Genomic DNA, 23,961 nt, shown 5'->3' with positions numbered 1-23,961 from the left:
AAATCGATTTTATATTAAAGCAAAGAGCTTGGAGCAAGATAGGGATTCTAAAGCACTTTACACGTGCATCACACTGTTGATATATGAGTAGCCCGTAATACACACTTACGTGTAATATAAATTACGCGCACGTACGTGTAAAAATATATATTCCTTATTTTTTGAAGCTATTCCATGGTATATCTCTTGGATCTCATCAAAATGGAGAGATTCGTTTGTAACCAAATTTTTGCCATCATAGGCAAGACACTCGCCATAAAATTAGAATTTCAATCATTGTCCTCGGCAACAAGTTCCTCATTTTTCTTCACGCCTGGCCGATTAATATTCGAACCTTCGTATCAGAAGAGCCCGGGAAAGTTTTCGTGGGGGAGAGTGACACGTCTTCGGGAGACGGCGAATTAATTAGTCGGCGAGGCGAACTGATGAAGCCATTAATTACGACGAAGGTTCGAGCAATTCCCTCGTCTTGCGGACCACCTTGTAAGCGGCGGCCGGTCGAACCCAAAATCCTCAACGATAAAACGGTGAGTGCCTCGGCTCGCTTGGGCCAGGAGCGACCGACGTCACGAGACGAGACTTTGGACAAAACCAGACAATGGTACTCCATTAAGAGGGCTTTCATCTTTGGAACGAAATCGGTCGAGTAGCTTGACGATCCTCGATACTTAACCTGGACCATTCCTACATTCTCGCTTCCTGTCACGACAGAATGAGCTTGTAGGTCGGCGGCGCGCGGCGCTTGCCGGCAGAGCAATTTTAAACTCGGCTCCGATTTTAAGCCCACTTCTTTATCCGGATGGAAGGAGACACCGCGGAAGGTAATCACGAAGAGAGGTTTTTCGAAACGCATCAGACAACACAACCGTTCCTGACGAAATGCTCGTCGAACAGGATATCTCTCGCGGAAAAGAGAAGTAATTTCTTATACATGTGAAAGCACTGATACTCTCTAAATTGTAAGTGTAATGAAAAAAAACATACAGATGCTTTTTTTTACGTCGAGCTCTTAAATCTTTTAGATATTAAATATTATAATGTTTAGATGCCGCACGAAAATATATAATTCTATATAATTTCGATCCAATATAATTCCGGTGAAACTGTTTTAATTTTTTTGAAATAAGAGTCATTGCTTAATAATATTATAGACTAAATCCTTAACGGATCTAGGTCTGTATTTTACAGCTGCGTACGTAGGATTAATGGACATATTAATTGTGCGAAATAAATGTCGACTCACCGAATGCGCCCTGGAAACGTCAAAATTCAGCTTGGATTGCTTCGCGATGATTCGGTGACGCTGGAAAAAAAAGAGACAAAATCCATATTAATAACAAAAATAGTAACCAGAAATGTTGAAATTATCATAGACGACAGAGCGTAACGCATTAAAATGTGAAATTACAAATTCGTGCTTTCAGGCAGCAAATTGAAATGTTTCCAACATAACAATAGCAGACGTATATTACATATTAAATGCATGACAATACATATTATATGCTACGTTTATATTTTTATGTTCATTGCGCTACAAAGTTAATACCTACATAGAAGATAGAATATTTCCCTCATCCCCAATTACTAGTTATTTACATGTGTACCTATCAATTGATCAATTACTATGAAATTTGTTATAATAATCGCAGATATTAACGGCACATAATTACAACCAATGTATAATGGAATAATAGAACGTTTGTCTGATATTAGAATGAGAATAATGCGGGACTGTAGTTGCGTAAATATACAGTCATAGATTATATCGTAGACTTATTCAAGCGTGCACTTACACGCCATTGTTCTTGTATACGTATGTGCCAAGTATTGGATAGGAAACGAACGTATTCCAAATCGTATCACGCAGAAGAGAAAGTAAGCGCCGTTCGCTTCGCTCTTGTATATAATTCCGTCTGTCACTGGAAGCGCATTACGATTATATATTATTCGCCGCTAAAAAAAAAAATATAGCAAAACGTCGACAGTAAAATGTAAGTTGCACGAACCGGCCCGACTTGGCCTGGTCCGGTTCGATCTGGTCACGGCGAATACCTTGTTGCTCGAATGCGATGATCCTGCGCTTCCGGTATGCCTTGCGAATACGCTCAAGGATCTGGGCGATGTTTAACCTGTCCTAATGTGACCGTCCTCGTTACAAAACGATGCGCAGTGAACGAGCGAGCGAGAAAGGGAGGAAGAAAGAAAAAGAGAGAGAGAGAGAAAGAGACGGAAAGAAATTGCAAGAGGAGGGTGAAAAGAAAAGGTGCAGGAACGCTACGTAGGTACTTCCAATTCGATCTCTGGTCTAAGCCTTTAATGCCTGCTTATTCGCCCGCCTAGAAGAGGATCCCAAAGAGGTATCTAAACTTTCCGAACGCTCCACAGAAAAGAGCTAAACGCCGAACGATTTTGCTGCCGCCACTCGGGGAATACTTCTTTCCTTCGCTGACTAAGTCGTGGCAATAGCTGTCGATAGCTGAGCGAATTACGTCATGACGGGAGATACGACGTCGATATATGAGCTGTTTATTTCGGTAACGGAACGGTGCAGAGGCATTCCTCTTTGGTCTCTCGCACCTTCCAAAATAAATGGCTCATGTAAGAAAAGTCGCGGCTAACAACTTTTCAATTTTGTTATTCAACGCAATAAACGTATACCTTAAATTGTAGTTGAATTTTATTTAATCCGTTTGTATCTATAAATGGGTCACACTTCACACATCAATGGAACGTTCAGTGATATCGACATTCGACATTCAACATTCACGTGTCGCCCCTGAATGCATTTATGTTAGCCGTGCAAATAGGATGAAACCATTTCGTTTTGATATTTGACTTGCACTACTTTTAAATAAACCACACATGTAGAGCGTTTATTTTGAAACCTCTCGACAAAATTTGAATCTCGATTGAATAGAAATTCGAAATGTTAAATAGAAAACGTAAATTGCTCCTAGTTCACACTTTGTCTGTAAATCCTATTTCAGTCATATTTACAAAATGAAAAAATAATAATAAAACAATATAACAAATGTGTTAACAGCAGATGATCTGTGTAACACTTAATATCTCGTTTGGACGATTTACAATCCTTCAAGCAGTCGAAAATAATTCTTGACCGGATATCTCTATCGGCAATGTAGTAAAATTACGAAGCTCCTCTAGAGAAAGAGAAGAGGAAGAGAGAATACGTGCGCGCGCATGAGAGAAAGATCGAGAGAGAGAAAGAGAGAGAGAGAGAGAGAGAGAGAGAGAAACGGAAGAGAAAGACGAAAGGAGAAACAAATCTAAAGAGATCGCGGGCATTACAACGTGTACTCCGACATCGACTCGACTTTCCGCCAGGAAAGAAAAAAAGATGCGGGCGATCCGGAAAAAAGAGAGGCAAAGCAAGCGTGTGCGCGCGCGCTCTATATCCCCTGGATATCGGCGATTGTGTTTTTTGTCAAGGATCGAAAGTGCCTCGTCTACCCATACCGGTGCGCTTTGACGTTTAACCGGACGCTTATCGATTGCGGAATTTATTTCTTTTCGTATCTCCAGTCTCGGCCACCATTGTCCGCCCCGTCCCACCCTCTTTCTCTCTCTCTCTTGGCCTCTGTCTCTCTTTGCCATCCCTTCTGCATCCCCAATGCTGCCCTCTTTATCCCGAATCATCCGGCCAGGCGGAACCGGTCTCTCATTCCCATTTTGTTTCCGTTCCCCGACGGCTGTACAGATAGGTGAGATTAAGCTCCGCGATGGCGCGGTTGCGGTTATCAGGAGATTGCATTTTAGCATAATGGTTACGAGAGGCCGCGTTGTAGCTCTGTTTTGAGGGACGCGCCGTGACGTCGTTGCGCCGTGATGGGTGTCGAGGCATTTATCATGGGACCAGGTATTTTTGCTTTCTCCCACCCCGCATTTCCTGTCGTTCACCCTCACGTACTTCGGTCCACGCCTATGCACATGTGAGGCTTATATAACGTAAATTCCCTCTGCGTAACAATGCGTAAGAAAAACATTTGTATACGTAAATAAAACGCATTTTTCACAATTACTCTTTGTTGACTATTTTTAATTCCTCCTATTTTTTTTATATTTCACGAAATTAAAAATAATGTTAATCATATTCAACGCTCATTATTCATTTGTAAATTGGATCATCATCAAAGGAGCCCTACTTTACTGATTTATTCGGCCGCACGTCCCAGCTTGCTAATATTATTAAGATGAGTGTTTATTCGGTAAGTGCTATGTTTGTGCGATACATCAATCGGTAATGGCGAACAGACTTGCACGTCGATGACGCTCGTTCAATTAAACATTTCAAGCTAATTCCAGTCTATGCGATGCATATGCATGCGCGTGCTTCATAGTGTGTCCGGTTATATGCTAATCGTGCGTGCCCCCAAGTTTACTCATTTGCACAACAAGAAAGAAGGCGAACGTGTTCTCATGCACGAGTTACACTTGGTGACGTTGACGCGATATCCGCTCTCAATATCGATATAAAGCAGACAGAAACATTTTTCTTTTTATTTTACCACTTCAATATTTCTTAAATTATTAATATTTTCTCTCTCTGACAGATAAGTAATTTTACCACTATTATTTCCCACGAGAGCATTTGTGGGAAAATGGCTGATGTTAATTCATGATTGCTGCACTTTGTCGACTTATTTGATTATGCAAGCTGATATATTGTGCGAATTTACGCTATTTAACATATTGTCGAATCACCCCATTTACATTGACACACTTGTCAAAATTAATATATTATTCCGATTAAGATTAAGCATATTAAACAAATTGCTCTGTACAGTAGTAATTAACATTATTAATCTTGCACAATACATACATACATACATACATACATATATATATACATTGTTATCAATCTTTTCCTTTCTTTGGTTGATATATATCGTGATTCAGCAAAGCATTGATTATTCGCAAATACCGATAACGGTCTGTAAACTGTCGATATCTGAGTGACTATTCACAGAATCACTGTTATTATTCGACTATTAATCAACAGTTATACTATTCAACAAACATTCATCAATCTGTTACTTATATCTTACAATAATTCATAATAATCTTCAAATAATCTCGAACTCAGGAAATGCCGCTTTATGAAATATTGATTAACTCGTCTATTGAAAGATTGATAAGCGAAAGATCCAATCAAATAAGATAGCGCGGTGGAGTTCTAAATATAACAATTTGTAGAACATTGATTTATAAGCAGAAATTGAATGATAATTATAATTTTAATCATAAAGTCTGGAAATAACACGTAATTTTCAAACAAGAACACTTTTCTAAAAATTTAATAATACACATTGTTACAAAACTTTGCGCAAAACGAAACAATAACAGTACACAATTTCTATGTTGGCTATTAATTAAATGTAATGCCTCTGTTGTACTATATATCGAATTTTATATCAATAAGTAATATTTTTTTACAAATAGAAATTTAACGTAACATAATCCTGCTATTAACGGCGCGTAAAATAAACAAAATGCATGTATAACGTTTATATGACTGCAAGAAGAAATTGGTAGTATTTACAAGATGATTTATTATTATTCTCATATCGATATACTTTTAGTTAATTAATCATTTGCATCACAACTATCTGTCAAACGAAATTTACGCCTATTTATAACAGTTCAGCGCATATTCAGCAATATCATTGTTTATAACTCGTCTTTCTCTCCTATCGATACACATAATTATATACGTCTATCATCGATGATGTTATTATTCAGTAATATTATCAATCGATTTATGTGGAAATATTATCTATATCATTGTAGCGAACGTTGTATTTCTTGCAAGTGCATAAATAACACATCTAATTGTAGTTATTTACAGTCGTATAACTTTGTGCATCCGTGTATTCATTTCATTTTTTTTTTCATCCTTTTTATTTCTGCTTACCATTGCTATTAATAATTTTTATTCCTGTTATAATTTCAATTTTTCATGATTCATCATTATCGTGTAATTCATTTCAGCCTCTTAGTGCGATCGTATTACAATTCAATAACGCTCTGATCGTTCGGAAGGAACAAGCGCAACACAGCTTCCTTCCTAAGTTATCTCCATGTAATGTAATATGCAATAGCAATAATCACTTGGTATACTCAGGTTAAGACGCAAAGGAAGGGACTTTATGGCGTCCATCGAATACCCATAAAAGTTTTCGGCTCCTCATCTCCTACATCTCGCCCGTCGGGAAGGGTGGTGCAACGCGGTTGCACATAATGCGATCGGCCGTGGAAATAATGACTGTAACCTCCGACGAACGCGACGCGTGCACGCCCTGGCGCAGCCGGCACCGAATAAATAATTCAGAGTCTACTTCGGCGCGCAGACGGCGGCACGAAAAACTTTTAAATGACTTCTGACGAAAATAGCGGTTCGGGCCGCAGTATAAGCCGGAACACGTAGTCGTCGGAGAGCCGAGGATGCCGGACTGCGGGGGACGAGAGGCGGCAGAAAAGCGGCTGCAGACGGGGTCGGGAGAGGGGGGGGAGGAGGGGGAGGGGGAGGAAAAGCGAAGGGGAGAGGGAGGGAAACACTCAGCAGCTTGTAAATTTGATTTAGTCGAGCTCTCTGTAGCGTACATCGTATCCTGCGAAGTTACGGTTGCGTGGCTCTCGGCTGGTTATAACGAATTCGGGATCGGCGAACGAGGGACGACGGGCGGCTTGGGGGGACGTGGAATGGAAAGGGGTTGATGGCGGCGGGGGCGGCGGAGCACGACGATACGTCGCGGGCATAATATGCCTCGGCGGACTCGAAAACATGCACGCGCATTCGCGCGAATGAGCATCTCGTGGAGAAAGAGCAAGAGAGAAAGGGAACGAAAGAGAGATAGCAAGTGGAAATTAATCGGCGCAAAGCACTATTTTTTGTCGGTGGACCTCGATCTCTTCCGTGCCGAGGGAGATAAAATCACGTAAGCAGCAATTATCGTAGCGGCCGCCGCGCGAGTCCTACCCGAGACGGAATGAGATGTAGCGAAGATACGTGAATGGGATTGGGGGGAAAGAGGCTGAATCAGATTTTATCTTAACATCATGCTCACCGATTCACCTCCATTCACGTCAACTTAATCTACCAGGCTCTTTCTCTCCCCCCATCCCCCCGACCGTTCAGGAAGCAGTTGTGCGCAATCACTGTATTTTCTACTTGGGGAACGAGTTTTTCATGTTAATCTGATTGATTTTCCGACGCTATTCGTTCATCATTACTCGACAGCTTTAATGCGGACACGGTGACGATGCTAAAGTTTCATTGAATTAATAGAAATGTAAGCCGATGTAAACGCGAATATTACGATTTTCAAGAAACCTAGGAAGAACAACTTACTGCGGCGTCTAAAAATTTAGCTAGATACAGATTAGAACATAATTTTATGTTGGGCAATCAAAGTAAACATGACAATGTTGCTGCAAACAGTTTTCGACATTTTATCAACCAAGTTAAACGTCCGACACAATTTTTTAAACGGCTCAAAATAATTATTTTCAGATCTGTATTTCGGCAAAATTGTTCTTTCCACGTACGAATTTTTACGGGCGGTAGACACGGGGCATTCCTACGATTTTAACAACCGTGAATTGTCAAAAGTTCTGATGATAAATTCTGCACGGTACGGCGAACGGCACAATGATGTGCGTCGAGTATATAACACGCCTCGTCGAGTTCGAAAATAGCCGGACGCGTTTTACACGGAAGATCGAGAAACGGAAATTAATCGGCGAGCGCCTTTTTTTTCAGCGTCGACCTCCGACGTTACGTTCGACGCGACAGAAATCCTCTCGATATGCCGTGTTGAACACGGTAGTAATATCGAAGTGTGTCACAAGAAGAAACGCTTTTATCCGAGATCAAAACAATACTTCTTCCTTCTTTACTTTTAGACACCCCTTTTCCCTTCGCGCTTGGAACCACGCGAAAATATTTTCTCTTGTTTCCGACAGCTCGCGATGCGTCAATGATTTCAATCTTTAAACTCGCGCTCTATTAGCAGAGAGAGAGAAAAGAAAAAAAAAAGAGTACCTACGTCAAAAAATCACTTCCACTCGCGCCTCAAACCCTCGTGAAGCTCGAGAGAGAGAGAGAGAGAGAGAGAGAGAGAGAGAGAAGATAACGGGCAAATATTTCTTGACAGTGAAAATGCCGCGAAATGTTTCGTAAGTGGAAACGGCACGAACGAGGTCAGAGATGAGGCGAGGATAAATCATACTTGTATTACCCGCGGCGTTGGCTAACTTCCGCGAGCAATAAGGTTTGAAAAAGTTTAAGGGCAATACTTATAAATAACGAATAACCTGAATGCATAATACAAAAGGAAGACAGAAGTGCAAGAAGAGGAAAAAGAAGAGGAGGTGGAGGAGGAGGAAAAGGAGAATGATGACAACCGGGGGAACGAGAGGAAAGAGGAGATGTGCGATACGCCCCGGTGGACTCGAAACTAAGAACCACGCCAGGCGGGAACGCGAGCAGCGAGAGGACGAAGGCGGAAATTAATCGGAGAAAATCTCTGCTCCCGTCGGCTTTAAGCGGCCCCTTCCGCCCAGCGAAAATTATTTACCGAAAGGATTGGTGTGTGCGCGCGCGCACGCTCGCGCTCCTCCTTTTCCCGTCGGATGAATTTCGAGATGGGCCGCTCGGTGATGCGGAAATCTCGAAAAGAAGTAGAAGAAAAAAAGATAAACGGAAAATGCACACGGCGCGAGAACGGAGCTCCCGATTTGCTTTATACGTCACGTGCACATTCAGCGCTGCAGGTCTGGAATGGATAACGTAATCCAGCATCTTCCGGTGGAACGGCAGATACAAGCGTGATCTTATACAGGAAAGGCAGTTGATTTTAAATGTAGCTTATGAACCCTCGCATGTAAAAATAGAGTAAATAAAAATTGCGCGAGCTGGAGTATCAAAGTAGCTTCTCCTCGTGAAACGGCTTGTCTAGATTCCCGGTCTGCTGCTGTTAGTTAATAAAGTGGAAATAGTTTTAATCGCTTGCTTACGCAAGCTGGACTTTGATGCGTATTCATATGTGAATATGACTTTACACAATACACGACGACGATATGACGAGGTCGTATGCCGGCATCACTTTTTGCCACCGCGCGGTTACGCAATATATTCAGAGTAATGGAATACTAGAGTGAACGGTACGCCGCCGTGTTGCATGAAACTTGAAGAGATTCACATCTTCAACTTTAAAACTCTGTTACGTCATAATTTGGGAGATATCATCAGCTCGTTCCGTTAAGATTATCTCCATATTGCGGAATAAAAATAATTTGAAAACCACCATTTTAATCTGAGACGAAATTTCATCACCTGTAATATTTTAAATTTTTCTCTTGTACCCAAGTGTTTTATTTATATACACACAAATATATATGAGATATATAAAGAATACCGAAGGAAAAGTTAATTTATTATTGCGGGCAAACAAATATTATATATATATTCGGTACAAAATAGTTATATATTAAAGATAAAAATAGGATCAATTTTAATATAGTTAGCACACTTCAGAAGATAACTATAAAAAGAACAAACTGACCAAAGCTAGAATCCGCTTTTCGTGGCAAGGACAGCCTGATCCAGCTGGCCTTAATGTATTCCGGGACGTGTAGTCCCGCGCAAAATATTTGGCACGCGTTGTATAACGAAATTAACGCGCATACGTAAGTAGCGTTAAATCAATAGCGCACGTTGCACCGGTATTAGAGACGCCAATGCATAATACATAAGTGAGAAGGGGGGGGGAGAGAGATAGAGAAGGGGAGAGAAAGATGCGGTACCGGGTGTGTGCGGACAAAACGGGGCCACCGGACCTCACCGATAAATGCGCCCGATCGTTGGCGCGCCCAAATTTTTCGACGCCAACGATTGTTTATGGTCGAGCCTGGTACAACCGCGTAACCTCGTGAACTCCATTTCCGGCCCAATAAATCATGCACGCGGTTACCGAATTCCAAGCTCGTGTGATAATAGTCGCTGAACGAGACCATTTGGACGGTTATCGCGCGCGCGCACAAGGCAAACAACAACAAAAAAAAAAAAAGAACAAAAATTGCGCGTGGTGATGAATGATCAAGAATTGTCCAACAGTCGGATGGTAAGAGGCGCGATATAAACTCGCGGAATTATTAGATTATTAGACAAACAGAAGAACAAAATAAGAGAGTGTGATCGCGAACAGGGAAGAGGAGCGAGATAAGAGTAATGCGCTCGGAAAAGGAAAAAAAGGGGGAGAATGTCAAGTCTCGAAAGGGAAATAACTACTTCACTATTCTAGCAATCGAGGTGAGCGAATAGAACGACAGTTAATCGACAGGAGAAAGGAGGGGAAAGAAAAAAGGTCGGAGGGGGAGGAAGAGGGGGCGGGGATCACTTTTTATCACCGCGATGCATTTTGTTCCGCGACTTAAAATCATTCGGAGAAGCGACGGCGCGCCCGGCGGTTTTATCGATGGAATTTCGTTTTCTCGGGGAAAACGTTTGAGGAATCGTTCCGCGATTCCGCGTCGCGGCAGAGGGATGGTACGAACGATGGAGTACGGAAGGTAGAATAAAACGTCGGGCGCAAGGGGGTACGCGCTCTTTAAGAGAGAAAGAGAGAGAGAGTAGACGGGAAAATGGGGAGGAGTCCGCGGCGCGCGTGAGAGAGGAGATCGATGGACGGTGGGAAAAATGTGCACCGAAATTTATATAACGAGGAATTCCATTATGCCGGGCTCGATATCCGCGATACGGTGGATTTGTGTGTATGTGTGTGTGTGGTGCGAGCGCGTACGTATATACACACGTACATATACATATATATACATATATATCGGAATATCGAACGGCGTGCTTCATCGACCGAGATAAGATCCGTTTACATTTGCCGTCAACCTCCTTCCCGCTGCCTCCATTCCTCCTGGCTTGTGCATGAATCACGACGCGCCCGTAAGTTCTCTGCGGGACCGATTTTTCGTTTCGCCTACATTCGTAAGATCGTCTTCGAGACGTGAGCGGAATCTCCCGCTCACGTCCCGACTCGCGACTCGCGAGTTCGCGAAGCTCGCGAGAGGTCGACAGAGAGCGAGCGGAAACAAGCGTGCGAGCGAGCTGAGCGAGCGAAACGCGAGCCCGTCCGGAGACTGGACAATGCGCAACGATGAATAATAGATCCGCAAATAGATTCCGTTCTCTATCTCCTTCTATCTCGAACGGGGGAAGATTTATAGCAGGAGGACCGTAAGACAGTGAAAAATGTACGGACGCGTCGGGCTCCTCATTGCCGTGAGCGGTAACTAGAGGACAAGAGAGAGAGAGAGTGAGAGAGAGAAAATTCTTCGCAGAGAATTTAAGCGTCGATGCGTTCGCCGTATCGCACCCAAAGTTTGGATTACAAAAGCGTCTCACGTGAATGCTGTCGGTTTTTCGAGAGGCAGGAAGAAAGAGAATTTCAGTACGGTTCCTGAAAGATTCTCTTCAAGCGCACAGTAACAATGATACATGCAAATAGTAAGGAGAAGTAATAAAAATGCATAAAGTGCATAAAAGCACGTAATAAATTAATAAATAAGCGCGAAAACATTGAACAAAAAAAATTGATAATTACATAATCATTAAAAACATTAAATAGTTAATCATTATAATTAAGTGCGCAAAGAAACAATAGAACGGTAATTTTTATCTTGAATTTAGAAATAAATAAAAGAGTGAAAAACAAAATCAAAAAACGAGCGAATAAAATGGGTAACTGATCAATACATATTTATTATGATAAATGATAAATATAAATACAGTGTGAAGAGTTTAATATTACAATTCGCTCCGAGTACCGAATTTCAAGAAATAAGTATGAAAAAATAAGTATAAAGAATTGTGGAAAGAGATAAAAATTTAGTGCTTGAGTATTCACAAAAGATAACCTTTTAGTACAGTCAGTTTTCCGATAACATCCTGAAAAACTTATAAGCAACGAAAATATATAAGAGCGAGTAAAAAGAAAAATTTGGTCAATTCATAATGCTGAATCCAGAATGACTATCGGACAATCAGCAGTTTTTTTTTGCTCCGTGATACGTCTGGTAGTCGTCAGATTAGACGAGCGAATGTTACAACGTCGTGGCGGCAGCCCAGATCGCGGCCACGTGGGACGGAATCAGTTTAAGCTGTGGAGAATCCCGTTGAATTTTTGATGAAATTCTGAAAATTCGCGCGATCCTTTCCCGATTTCGTATACCCCACAGCGGGCGCGAGGCGCGTTACCGACATCGTCAAATTGAATTTTAACTCGGGAGAGAGAGAGAGAGAGAGAGAGAGAGAGAGAGAGAGAGAGAAACAGAGAGGAATTGTCCCATGACCGCGGCGTATATATTTCCTTCTCTCTGCGATCGCCGAATTTGCAAAGCTAAGCGAGCCGAGACCTCCTTGATTAAAAAGATAATTCGATCGCAGATACTCCGTCTTTCCCTGGAATTGAAATGTTTCGAATGCCTCGATATTTCCGTGCGCTCTCCATCTCCCTTGTCGATTGATTTATTTCATTGTAACGCGAACGCCGTACGGAAGAATGCCTTAATTAAAAGTTGTATCCATTTCGAGGCACCGTGTAATTATAAATGCGTCAATACGATTCTAGATTCTCCGACGAACAGTGTACTTTTAACAGACACACATACACATTTTTTCTGGCACACATATTGTATCTTGCAAAAAAAAAGAAGCAAAGTAAGAAAGCAATACGTTAGTTTGTATAAAAAATTATAATAATCCGCATATTTTTGTATAATGTGAGGATTAATTGGATAATTCTCCATGAATGAGAAGTGCAATTCCAAGTCCTCTTGGATTTTCTACGAATAACATAAATATAGATTATAATATTCTCTCATTTATAATTTACAAATTTATATATGGTCTCCACATAAAATATAAATTATTTATCTTCTGCATATAATTAGTTAGCCCATTATAGTATAATGTAACAAAAATATTGTAGCACAAATTACTTCGCTTTTTTTTTATCGCATATATGTATTAATAACTGTATTGATAATCAATCCTCTCCTCTTTTTCAACGTGTATTTCCAAACGTTTATATTACGTTTTACTCGAGTGGAACCAAGACTTAACGAAAATCGTTCGGAGGTCTAAAATAGCGTAACTACGATTCGTAACGAAAAATTCGTGCGACAGTATCCATCGATTGTATATACGTCGTCAGCAACGTATGCAATGCGACTAAAACTGATTGTATTTTACCGCGAATCGATATTTACCCTGGTGCACATAGTCGCGCCCTACCGTGGCCGAGTACAAAGGTGCCGATTTTCCTCTTCTGGCCTCTCGTGTCCCGATTTTCATCGCGAGTGGCGCGCACGCCCCATGAAAACACTCCCGTGTGCTATCGGCTCTTTGTCGGCTCGAATAAAGCGTCCAAGCTGTTATCATCGTGTTGATAGCACCACGGTTGTTCAAAAAACAATAACGCAATAGAGTTAGCGATCAGATCTGAGTGAGGTAAAATGCGCATTCGCACGATTAACGAAAATTGAAGATTCAATAAAATTCTACAGACACACTTAAACGGCTTAAACGTTATACACATGCAGATAAATGAAGTATGCTTTTTCTGTTTTCTTTTTCCCTCTTGAATTGATATCTTAAAAAGTAACTTTTTTTCCTAGAACATTTTATTTACTGTCATTTGCTAAGTTCGATGTGACCTCTCCAATTATATCTGAAAATATCGTTTACGAGCGATCGACAAAGTTTCAAAATTGAGCCGACTAATATGTGCATTCAGCGACTCAAGATATCGATAATAAAAGTTTTCTTCGGTTGCGATTGGCAAGCGTTCAAATTAAGGCTAGATAACTATGCATTCTCACTCGGAATATCAATGACAAAAGTTTCCCTCGGATCGTACTGGCAACAGTTCAAAATTACATTTTGATTAAATTCCGTTTGGTGCCGATCGTGGCGATCGTTCAAAGTCGAGCACGGTGAAATGTGTATCCACTCAAGATGTCAATGATAAAAATTTGCTCGAAAGCGTTCGACAGACACCGTCGACGATATAATCGACAATACGTACACGAGCCGTGTACCAGAAATTACGATTCGTGATGTGGACGCCCGGCGATACGAACGAAAATCGAACGACGAACGAAGCTGGATATACTATCTCCGCGAAAATTCGCGCCGCGCGCCGCGAACGTTATGCTGTATCGAAATGAAAATCTCCGAAGGTAAAGCTTGGTCGCGATCTAATCGGCGGTACGCAAATTACGTTGAGAATATACGAGTTCGATTTTCACAGAAATGAAATTTTTTCGTTCCTGTCGAACGTAATCGCAACCGCGATACGATCGACAAATTAGACCCGCAACTACGCGAAATATACAATAATAACTAATTACTCCTTATCGACTAATCGCTCCCTTTCAAAACGTTCTTCCTTATATTCGCATTCCAAAGTAATTTTCTATAGAAATAAATTAATCCGTAAAACCGATATATTACGTTCATTAAAATTGTAAAGAGCAATTAAATATGTTTTATCTTGGTAAACAATTAAGACTAATATTTTTATCATTGCAATTATGCCACCCTTTTCTATTATAGATTTCAAATACCGTGTATTCGTGTGCGATACAAAAACTGTTACTAAAAACATATTTAAAAATTCTTTGTATTACAATTAAGTTAGAAAAATACTGTATTATAAATTTTGCATTTTACCAAGAACAATTAATTTCCACGCATTGCGCGTAAGCGGTTTGCTTTGACAAATGTTCTTTTATTAGCGTCCAAGCACGGTGTATGCTCGTTGTCGCGATTCTTTTTCATCGTTCAGATAGGTCGACTATCCGGCCAGCGCGGCGGCGGCGCAAGCTCGGGACCGAGTGATAAATCGTCTAATTATCGGTCGTTTTCTCCGCGGAATTGTTGCCTCGATGGATAGGAAATGCGAGTTGCTCCGCCGAGCGTTTACTCGCGCTAATTGCTGCATCAGCGATCCGCGTCGCGGACTCTCTCTCTGTCCCCGCTGGCCCGTAATTGAATTGCATTTTTCGTTACCGCGCGCGGAAGGATCCGATTGTCTGGGGACGCGCGCGATTTTCGCGGCCGGGCGCAGTTGTATCGTTGCGTGTCGAGAGCCAATCGATGAATAATATACGGCGGAGTTATATCTCTGCTATCTCTTTGCCTCAGCTTCTCTCAAGCAAATTTTCCTTCTATAATACATATTCTCCTTCTCTACAATCTCTCACACAATTTTGTTCACAATTATATAAAATTATGTAGTTATCAACGGAAATTCTCAAATATGAAAACAAAGTTCAGAAAATATGAAGGATCAAATAATTTAATAAAAAAAAAACTAATGAATAAAAAAGTTTACTATTAATACTGTGATCAACTTGGAAAGAGAATTTTGTACTATATATAAGTAGATAGATAAAACGGTAGACAACGAAAAAGATGCTTTCCATGTGAAATAATAAAATAAAACAATGAGATAAAATAATCCTCCTCTAATACGTATAACACGATATCCCGAATGGATTTTGCTTCGCAAAGCTCGGTTATCTTTAAAATTTACTGCCGGATGAATAATGAATGGATCGTCCTTGCATTGTCTTCCCTTCTGATCCGCATTATGTCACTTTGGATACGCGCCCAAGGGCGGAGAATAAAATCGACGGGAGAGAGAGAGAGAGAGAGAGAGAGAGAGAGAGAGAGAGAGAGAGAGAGAGAGAGGAGCAGCACGTGTGTGCACGCGCGCCATAGCGAATGCCATTCTATAAAACGAAGCGTGACAGCGTTTCGAGGTACGAGCCGGCCTGTAATAATAGTCAACCATATATGTCGATTAATCCAATTGATCGTGCGCTAAAGTGCGTTATTATCGCCTTACACTTTCCACTATGGAACATTGTAATACCGAGCATTATGTCGTGTCACATAAGGGCGCGTGCAACGCACGCACGCACGCACGAATGCATTATATTGGTGTCATCAAACTTATCACGACTCCTCTCTTCATAAAACTAAGAGTCAAATACTGGAGGAGTTGGCGTTGGTTACTTTAATCCTTGTAATTAAAACTTACAGTTGGAACTATTTACTCTTTTAGAATTTAGAAGAAATCTTATAGAGAAAATTAAAGATAAGCTAACAAGTAAATAAGAAATTATAATAATAGATAATCTTCCTCAATATAATTCCAAACAATTAGCTTTTTATCCTATATGTGTATATTAATGTATCGTAGGTAGCAAAATTGTAAGGCATAATGACAAAATTTTTGTATTGCAAAAATTTGAACCTTTCGCACTTGTGTGAAAAACTGTATATAGTATGTATATATTTGTATCGTACGATTTTCCATTCTATGATTATACGATTCCAATCTAACTTATCTGCCAGGGTTCAGTTTGCCTCTGTCGAACTATAATGTACTGGGACTTGAAAAGCTTTACCAAAGTGGAGGACCACGTTTCGTCTCCTAACTTTCTCATTTCGTTTCGCAAACGAGAGTATCTAGACGGCCGCGAGACTAAATCAAATAACGTAGAAAACGTCGGAGAACCGGCTTAACAATCTCTCCATGCGGGACAACGCGTCGCGATATCGCATACGGTACAAGAAGAGACTTCGTTTGTGAACGAGAAACGCAATATGAAAACAGTCTAGAATAATGTATCGCGCGGATGTGTTATTTCTCTCGTGATTTCCTTACCCATTTACTGAAGAAATACAAAATATTGCAAAATTTCTCGGACTTGTCTCGAAAATGCGTCTGCTCTATTCCGCAGCAAAATAAATCCCGCGATGCAAGAGAGAGAGAGAGAGAGAGAGAGAGAGAGGTGCCGCAGCCAATCTTTTTTCGTGATATCGTTGACGAACATTTCACGCGTTATACATTTTCATCTTGATAGTACGCAGCAATCAATCACATTGGGATGCGAGACCACAGACTATCGCGTTACTCCGATATAAGCAACAACTCCATCCTGCTCCCCGCCCGTCGCTTCCGCAAACCATCACCGAACTGCACGCATTCGGTGCATTCGACATTAATGCCCGACACTCGGCGACGATGATAACCGCTCGCGAAGTAGAAGGTACGCGCTTGCATATTTCTGTTTATACCTCAACAGATACGAATGGCTGGATGAGGCATAAAAGCGAGGACGCCTCCCCGTCCTCTTCCGTGTCCGTTTTATTTCGACGTCGCGTCCCCTCGGCCCGTCGCCTCGTGCGTGCATGCGTGCGTTCGCGCCCGATCGCGTGTCGAAAAAACTTTGCGTTTTTTTTCCCTTTCCGTAAACTGCATCACGCGCCAGAGAGGAGAGAGAGAGAGAGAGAGAGAGAGAGAGAGAGAGAGAGAGAGAGAGAGAGAGAGACGTCCGCTGAACGAAGCGGGCGGAGACACGGGGGCGCGGGCGGTTTTAGTCACCACGAGGGTGGAAAATAGAGGGAATAGATTAACGGTGCTATTATGAGCTGAGCGCAAACGAGCGTGCTTCTTGTGGTGCACGTTAAAAAGGCATTAACATTGTTGTTGCAACAGCAAGCACTGCGATCCTCTTTTCATACTTTGGTTCTCTCATTTCTAGCATAATTATGTGATCATGGTAGAAATATGCGTAACGACGAACATACATTATGTATTACTAACTATAATGACGCAACGATATTCATATATGTACATTAATCTTATCGTACATAAACTTTGTAAAAATTGCGGTCATCAGAATTTTTTGAATTTTTGTGAAGTTATTTTAGGATAAGGTGAGTTAATCCGTAGATTATGCATCACGCATCTGAATGCAGATGACACATTACAGGCTGCACTCGATTGGAATAAATATATAGCAAGGGGCATAAAAAAAAGGAGCAACGATTTAAGTTTAAAATAATTTAAAAAATTCAAACAAAGAGGAATATGATATCGCTAAGCTCGATTAAAATGGAAAAGGTCCTATTACAATATTTAAAAATAATTTAGAACGAAAACAGAGACGTGCATTATCTCGGTGATGCGCCGTTTCTGATATCGATGTGAGGAGATGCGGATTCGCTTAAAGCTGTTTTCGCAGCTAAAACAACATAAGACGCGTGCTGGAAAAAGAAGATGAGATCCTTAGCGTCGCGGAAACGCACCTGGAGCACACGTTTTTTTTTTTGCGGCTTTCCATTTTCGCGACAGATCCGTGGGACTCGCATCCCTTTCTCTCCCTCTTTCTTTTCCTCTGCGATAGTTCGACTCGCGACGACGTGAAATTGATTGGCGAAGAACGGGGCGGCTCTTATAATAACACTTTCGCGAATGTATCGAAAGTATGGCGTAAGACCAAAATGAAATCGCGGGATCGAATGCTTTTGCAGTAGAATATCTCTTCTTCGAACATGACGATAACGATCGCGAGATACGATCGATTTTATCGCAGTAGTGCTAAAGGAGCCGGATACTTTCTCGTATTATTCGTATTCGATATACAGTGGTTGAGTCGATCCGAGTTCTTGAATTCCGTTCCTCGTTGAGACTTTATACCATATTTTCTCTCTCGACGCTGCCCTACTTCCTCCGTGCCTTCCGCCGTGTCTCTTTAATCTTGTACTCTACTTTGAAAATGGCTTACGTATTGTCGCGCACTCCTGCACAATTGTTTTATTTATTAACACGGCGCACGGGGAAGCGTTAAAGCCGCCCAGGACGCGCCTTCAGTGACCAAATTCTTTTTTGCAATATTTAAAAACGTTACCTTTTCACTGACATATTAATAATTACAATTCAACTGCTTTATTCTGCAAAAAAAAGAATGAGTGCGAATTTGCGAATCGCAAGTAATGAAGTCTCTTTGTGAATGAGCGACGACGATCCAGACGACGGTCCAGACGACGTTGGTAATATACTCTCAATTGCATATCTTTCTTTGTTGGCCGACAATTTCCCGCCCAAGTTTTATTTTCTAACAGAATTACCCGCGTAAGATAGTTTTTTCCTATCGTACACGGTTGTCGCTACTCCCTTTTTTTCCTATGGAACAAACCTCTTCCGAAAGTCATCTCACTTAATGGCACGAACTTCACGCGAGATGAAGGAGATAAATTCGATCTTTCCGCATTTTCTACGGTCGCCAAACCACACACGCACACCCGGCGTCCAAAAACGTGCAGCTGCAAGATATTGACCCACGGAATCTTTGGATCGTGCGCAGCTGGGCGCGTCCACACAACACGCCCATCGCGGAATCTGTTTTCAAAAATTCGGCAGTACGTTATTACGCGACGAGCCCTCAGCTGCGTTAGTCTTTTTTTTCCATATCTTCAAAATTCCTTTATTGTGAACGTTTTCGGGGAAACTATTAACTTGGCATAACCACGATCGTATGACTTGTAACTTCGGTGCCAAATGACGTATCATAATTGTATTGTAGTGCAAAGAATGCACTGTAAATAAACTATAAGCGTCACTCCAAACATTATTGCTGCTCTACAATCCCTCAAATGGCATAGTTAATCACTACCCGAAATTGCTAGTAGCTGACAGCGCTAATGCACTTTCGCAAAGGAAAAGGGATAATCACCTTTCCGCATTTACGTCGACTTACAGCGGCGCTTGTCGACGCGATTAATGACAGGCCAATAGGCCAATAACGATCGCGATTTATAACGGCATCGATTCGAGCACACTTTCAAACTCGTCATCTGGTTCTCTTGCGTTCTCGCCCGTACCTTTATATTCTTTTGCACTCCGTCAGCGCGCAAATCGTAAAGCGTACGATTTCAATATCGCGCTCGTGCGGATTTCTACATAATTCGATTTCGATCTGACGACAAGGTATGTCGCCTTTCTATCCTGTAAAACAGATCGAGCTATATATGGTGACTCACGACGATCATTACACTCGTATTATCCATCATATTATCCTTCAGACACTTTGGAATTATTTTTTAATAAGAGCCTGACGAAGTGACGTTCTTCGAGTGACAGTTGTTTTTCGTAATTAAATGCCTCAAACTTTGACAAGTATGACTTAAATTAATACTGGTCGGGCGTACGTAATGTAAAATCAATTGTAAAATAAATTTCAAACGCGATTACAAGAGATCTATCAATTGCACGAATAATTGGATGAAAATACTTTCTCACCGTATCTTAAGTAAAAATAGTAGATAAATAGCAGTATCAAAAGACAGATCAGAAGAAAGAACGTTAAAAGAGGAACGGTAAAGAGAGAAAGGTCTGTCGTACATGTAAACTTTTCTCAAATTCTCGTCTAACTGATAAAACTTTAAAGGGGCGAGAAAACGCACTCCACCGTCTCGCCTGTAATTTTCTGTCGCTTCTCCGTTCGTCTCGTTCAAGTTAATGAAAGCACCTTTCGTCGAAACGATATAAAGAACGGGGCCGTTCGAGTTCTCGCGGGGACGGAAAAAGAAGGGTGAAAATGCAGCACACCGTGCACACGCCGGCGCTTTTATCGCCCCCGTTATTTCGTTACGAATTCAGCGTCGAGCGATCGCGAAGTCGAATACACAATTATCTAATTAGCGCGGCAATTACGTCATCGGAATTTCATTCGGCGCGTTAAGCGGCCAAGTAAGGCAAGGCCGCGCGCACACACCCGCCACTCTCGCGCGCGGCTTCGATCGGTCGCTGCGCGATGTAACTCGATTTTCCATCTCTCGGCTGAGAGACGGGTAGGGAAGAATGAGGAAACTATTTTGCCGGCAATTACAGAAAACCGACCTTGCGGCTCTTTCGATCTCTCTCTCTCTCTCTCTCTCTCTTGAGCGCGCGCGCGCCACCACTTCTCTCTTCGCTCCTTCATTTTTCTCCGTGGCAAAAAGTACATACCTTGGCGTGCCCGCGATTAATTTGCTGACTCGCGATCGCGTGATGAACAACGACTCCGCTAATCGACAGATGCAAGACCGCGACTATGGGCTGTTGCGCGCGCGTGTGTACATCCACACGATACGTTCACGGTACGTCTACACCGACTGATTTCTAGATCGCTGCTCTCCCCGCGAATTCGCATGCGTTACCGCCTTATCTTAATCGGCCTGCATCTTGTAGAATAATTCTCGATCGCTATCATTTGTATTTTTATCGAAATAGCTTCGCAGAGGATGCGGTATATAATAAATGGATGGCTACATGCTACAAGCGATAATTAATACTGCAACGTTCAAAGGATGATATAACTTAGGAGAGCGAAGGAAACGGGTGAGAAAACGAGAGAGCTACGGAAAGGAGGGAGAGGAAACGACCGTACGTGAAATATCGCGTCGCGTGTTGCACAGAATTTTTTACCTATTCCGAGGTTAATTTAGCATTCGCACGACGTTATTCAGGAGTAAGGAAGTCGTTTGTATCGCGGAAAGGCGCGGAGAGAAATACGCGGGTACGCGAGAGTATTAGCAGGCACTTATTATATCGCGCTCTCTCTGCCGCCGCGCCGGCCGGACGAGCGGCGATTTAAAACTTAAATAGAATTAACGGCATTTTCTGAATGGGATTTAATTAAAAACAGCATCTCGCAGTTCAATAGTAGCAAACCTATCAGAGCAACATTATTTATAGCGGAATTGGATGTAATTAACTCTACGTATTTATTTTGAGCGACAAAGAGAGAGAGAGAGAGAGAGAGAGAGAGAGAGAGAGAACGTTTGTACATTTACGGTTTATACGATTAATGTTCTGAATAGCTGTCAAAAGTATATTTTAAATATCACACAGCACAAACGCCTTCTTAAAAGCTATTCTCATCAAAAATTTAGTTTTAGCGAAGAATTTCTGTGACTTAACATTGTAATGTGTAAATTATTTTTTGTTATTGAGCAAATTTAAAGCTTGTAAGCTACATTCTTTCTTCAGAACACGTTCTCATCTTTTCATCCATTTATTAAGTATTAAATGTTTATCATATAATTCTAAAGTTTAAAAATTTAATATGAAGAGCACTTCAATACTGTTCAATATTAAATATATAATGTCACATAATAGTATATCGTAAATATTATAAAAATGTTACATTTCTTGATATAAATGCCACAGTACAATAAGAACGACTGCATTCAGAGCTGTGGGAGTTCGAGCTCCAGGATTCGTACTCATAACTCACACTTCACAACGAACGTGCCCGTGATTCAGAGTTTTGTTTCTGCTACACACGAAGTTGCGCGCAGCAGCGTTATCTCAGATCGAGAACGGAAAGGTCGCGTCGTAACGTACGGATGGAGGGGACAGTCCGAGTTCAGAAATCTATCTGAGCCAATTTTGTTCCGCCTGAAACGTGCCCGGCCATCAGTCGCTCGCGCTGCTTTCGCGGAAATTTGCATGGACGAGCGTGAACGATTGCCCGATGCGAGCACTCGCGATACCCATGGGTTCCTCCCTTGGCGGACGAACCGCGCGTTCGATTCTGCTCGTGACGTGATATATCCGCATTTAATATGGGAATTTGTGCACTCGCGAAGGGAAGGGGAGAAGGAGAGAGAGAGGAAGAGGGAACAAGCGGTCCGTTTGTTCCGATTTCAACGATACCGAACGACACGGGAGCGGATTTTGATTAATGATTCTTCGTTTACACGCACCCCCGACCTTTCAGAGGAGAACCTGCGTCTCCCTGCGTCTCTCCTCCTCCCTGCTCTGCAGTCAGAGAGATTATCTTTTTCTCTCTTTTTTCCCCGGTATGCCGGAACCATTTTGACATCCATCTCGGACACTCGGCTACTGCGTCTTTTTTCCCTCGCCATTTCCGGCAACGCCTCTCTTCCTCCCATTTCTTTTTTTCCGCGAATCCAGTCTTTTATTTGTCGGTTGACCCTCGCAGAACCGGCAGATTATGTTACTCATACTCCCTGGATATAATGTCAAGTATGAAACATTAGACTTGATGGTGACGAAGAGGTTTGAGAGAGAAAGAGAGACGCGTGTGGATACATATATCAAAACATGAAACAAGAGAAATGAGAATTATGCAACTTCATATGCAGTGAATTTTGTTGCTTGGCGCACCGCGCACCGTAACAATTTTTCGACGAAGCATCTCGAGGCAACAGAGAAAATTAATTTGTCATAGTCGATCTCGTCTTACGCAAGTTCGCATCAATTAGCTGAAAAATAAGGGGCTAGTCTACTTTTCATATAATCGACGAGAACCGCGATAAGACGAGGTGCATCGCGATAACGTGGAGATCCATCAGGGCCACACTCTACGTCGTTCCTCTTAGAGCACCGATAGAGGGAAAACCAATGAAACAACGAATCCAGAATCGTTTCCGATAAAACGCTCATCCATCATCTCGTCTGCCACTTAAACCGCCTGGCAAGCCGGTTACTCGCGTAACTCATTTATGCAGTTGCGCATATAAAAGCGCAATCAAGTGGATATCCCGCGACGCAGTATAAAATCCACGAGTCTGCGTTGCTCAACTGCATATCGCTAATGGAAAACTCGTCGCTCATAAACTAGAAACTAGAATTATTATTATTTCAGACGATTTCGGTTTTTTTTTATTAACGATATCAATATTATTGTTACTGTAACGAAAACGATTACGTATACGCATATCACTGGGCTATTATTTTCCCTCGTTAATATTATCGATATGCAATCTAGGTTATCAAATTCGCTAATGACATCCGCGTTAACACGAGAATCTAAATAAATCTTCTATTTATTTGTCAATGTATTGCGAAGGAACACGGTAATATTTCGTCGGCGAGCAGGAAAACATCGCGCACATGACCCGATTCGTATGAGCACGAAATAATTTATATCGCTCTTCTAGAACCGATGCATCTTCGTTCTTGGAATGCGTTCAAATGCAGGGAGCGGCTTTACAGTACAAACGACCGTTTGATATCTATCGGTGGCGTATGAGGTAAACAGCATAGCGATGGATGCCTTTAT

General features: G+C 41.7%; 1 protein-coding gene across 1 annotated transcript in view; it reads right to left on the bottom strand.

The window, feature by feature from the left end:
- Window positions 1-23,961, bottom strand: part of LOC105193176 (insulin-like growth factor-binding protein complex acid labile subunit) — a 207,146-nt gene that overhangs the window by 78,688 nt on the left and 104,497 nt on the right. The window contains exon 3 of the mRNA XM_011157533.3: window positions 1,244-1,303. Coding sequence (XP_011155835.2) covers window positions 1,244-1,303 — 60 coding nt within the window. The remainder of the gene's footprint in view (window positions 1-1,243; window positions 1,304-23,961) is intronic.

The sequence above is a fragment of the Solenopsis invicta genome, chromosome 10 (genome assembly GCF_016802725.1).
Source record: "Solenopsis invicta isolate M01_SB chromosome 10, UNIL_Sinv_3.0, whole genome shotgun sequence".
Lineage (NCBI taxonomy): Eukaryota > Metazoa > Arthropoda > Insecta > Hymenoptera > Formicidae > Solenopsis > Solenopsis invicta.
Note: the sequence above shows the minus strand (reverse complement) of the source record. Positions and strands in the feature narration are given on the sequence as shown.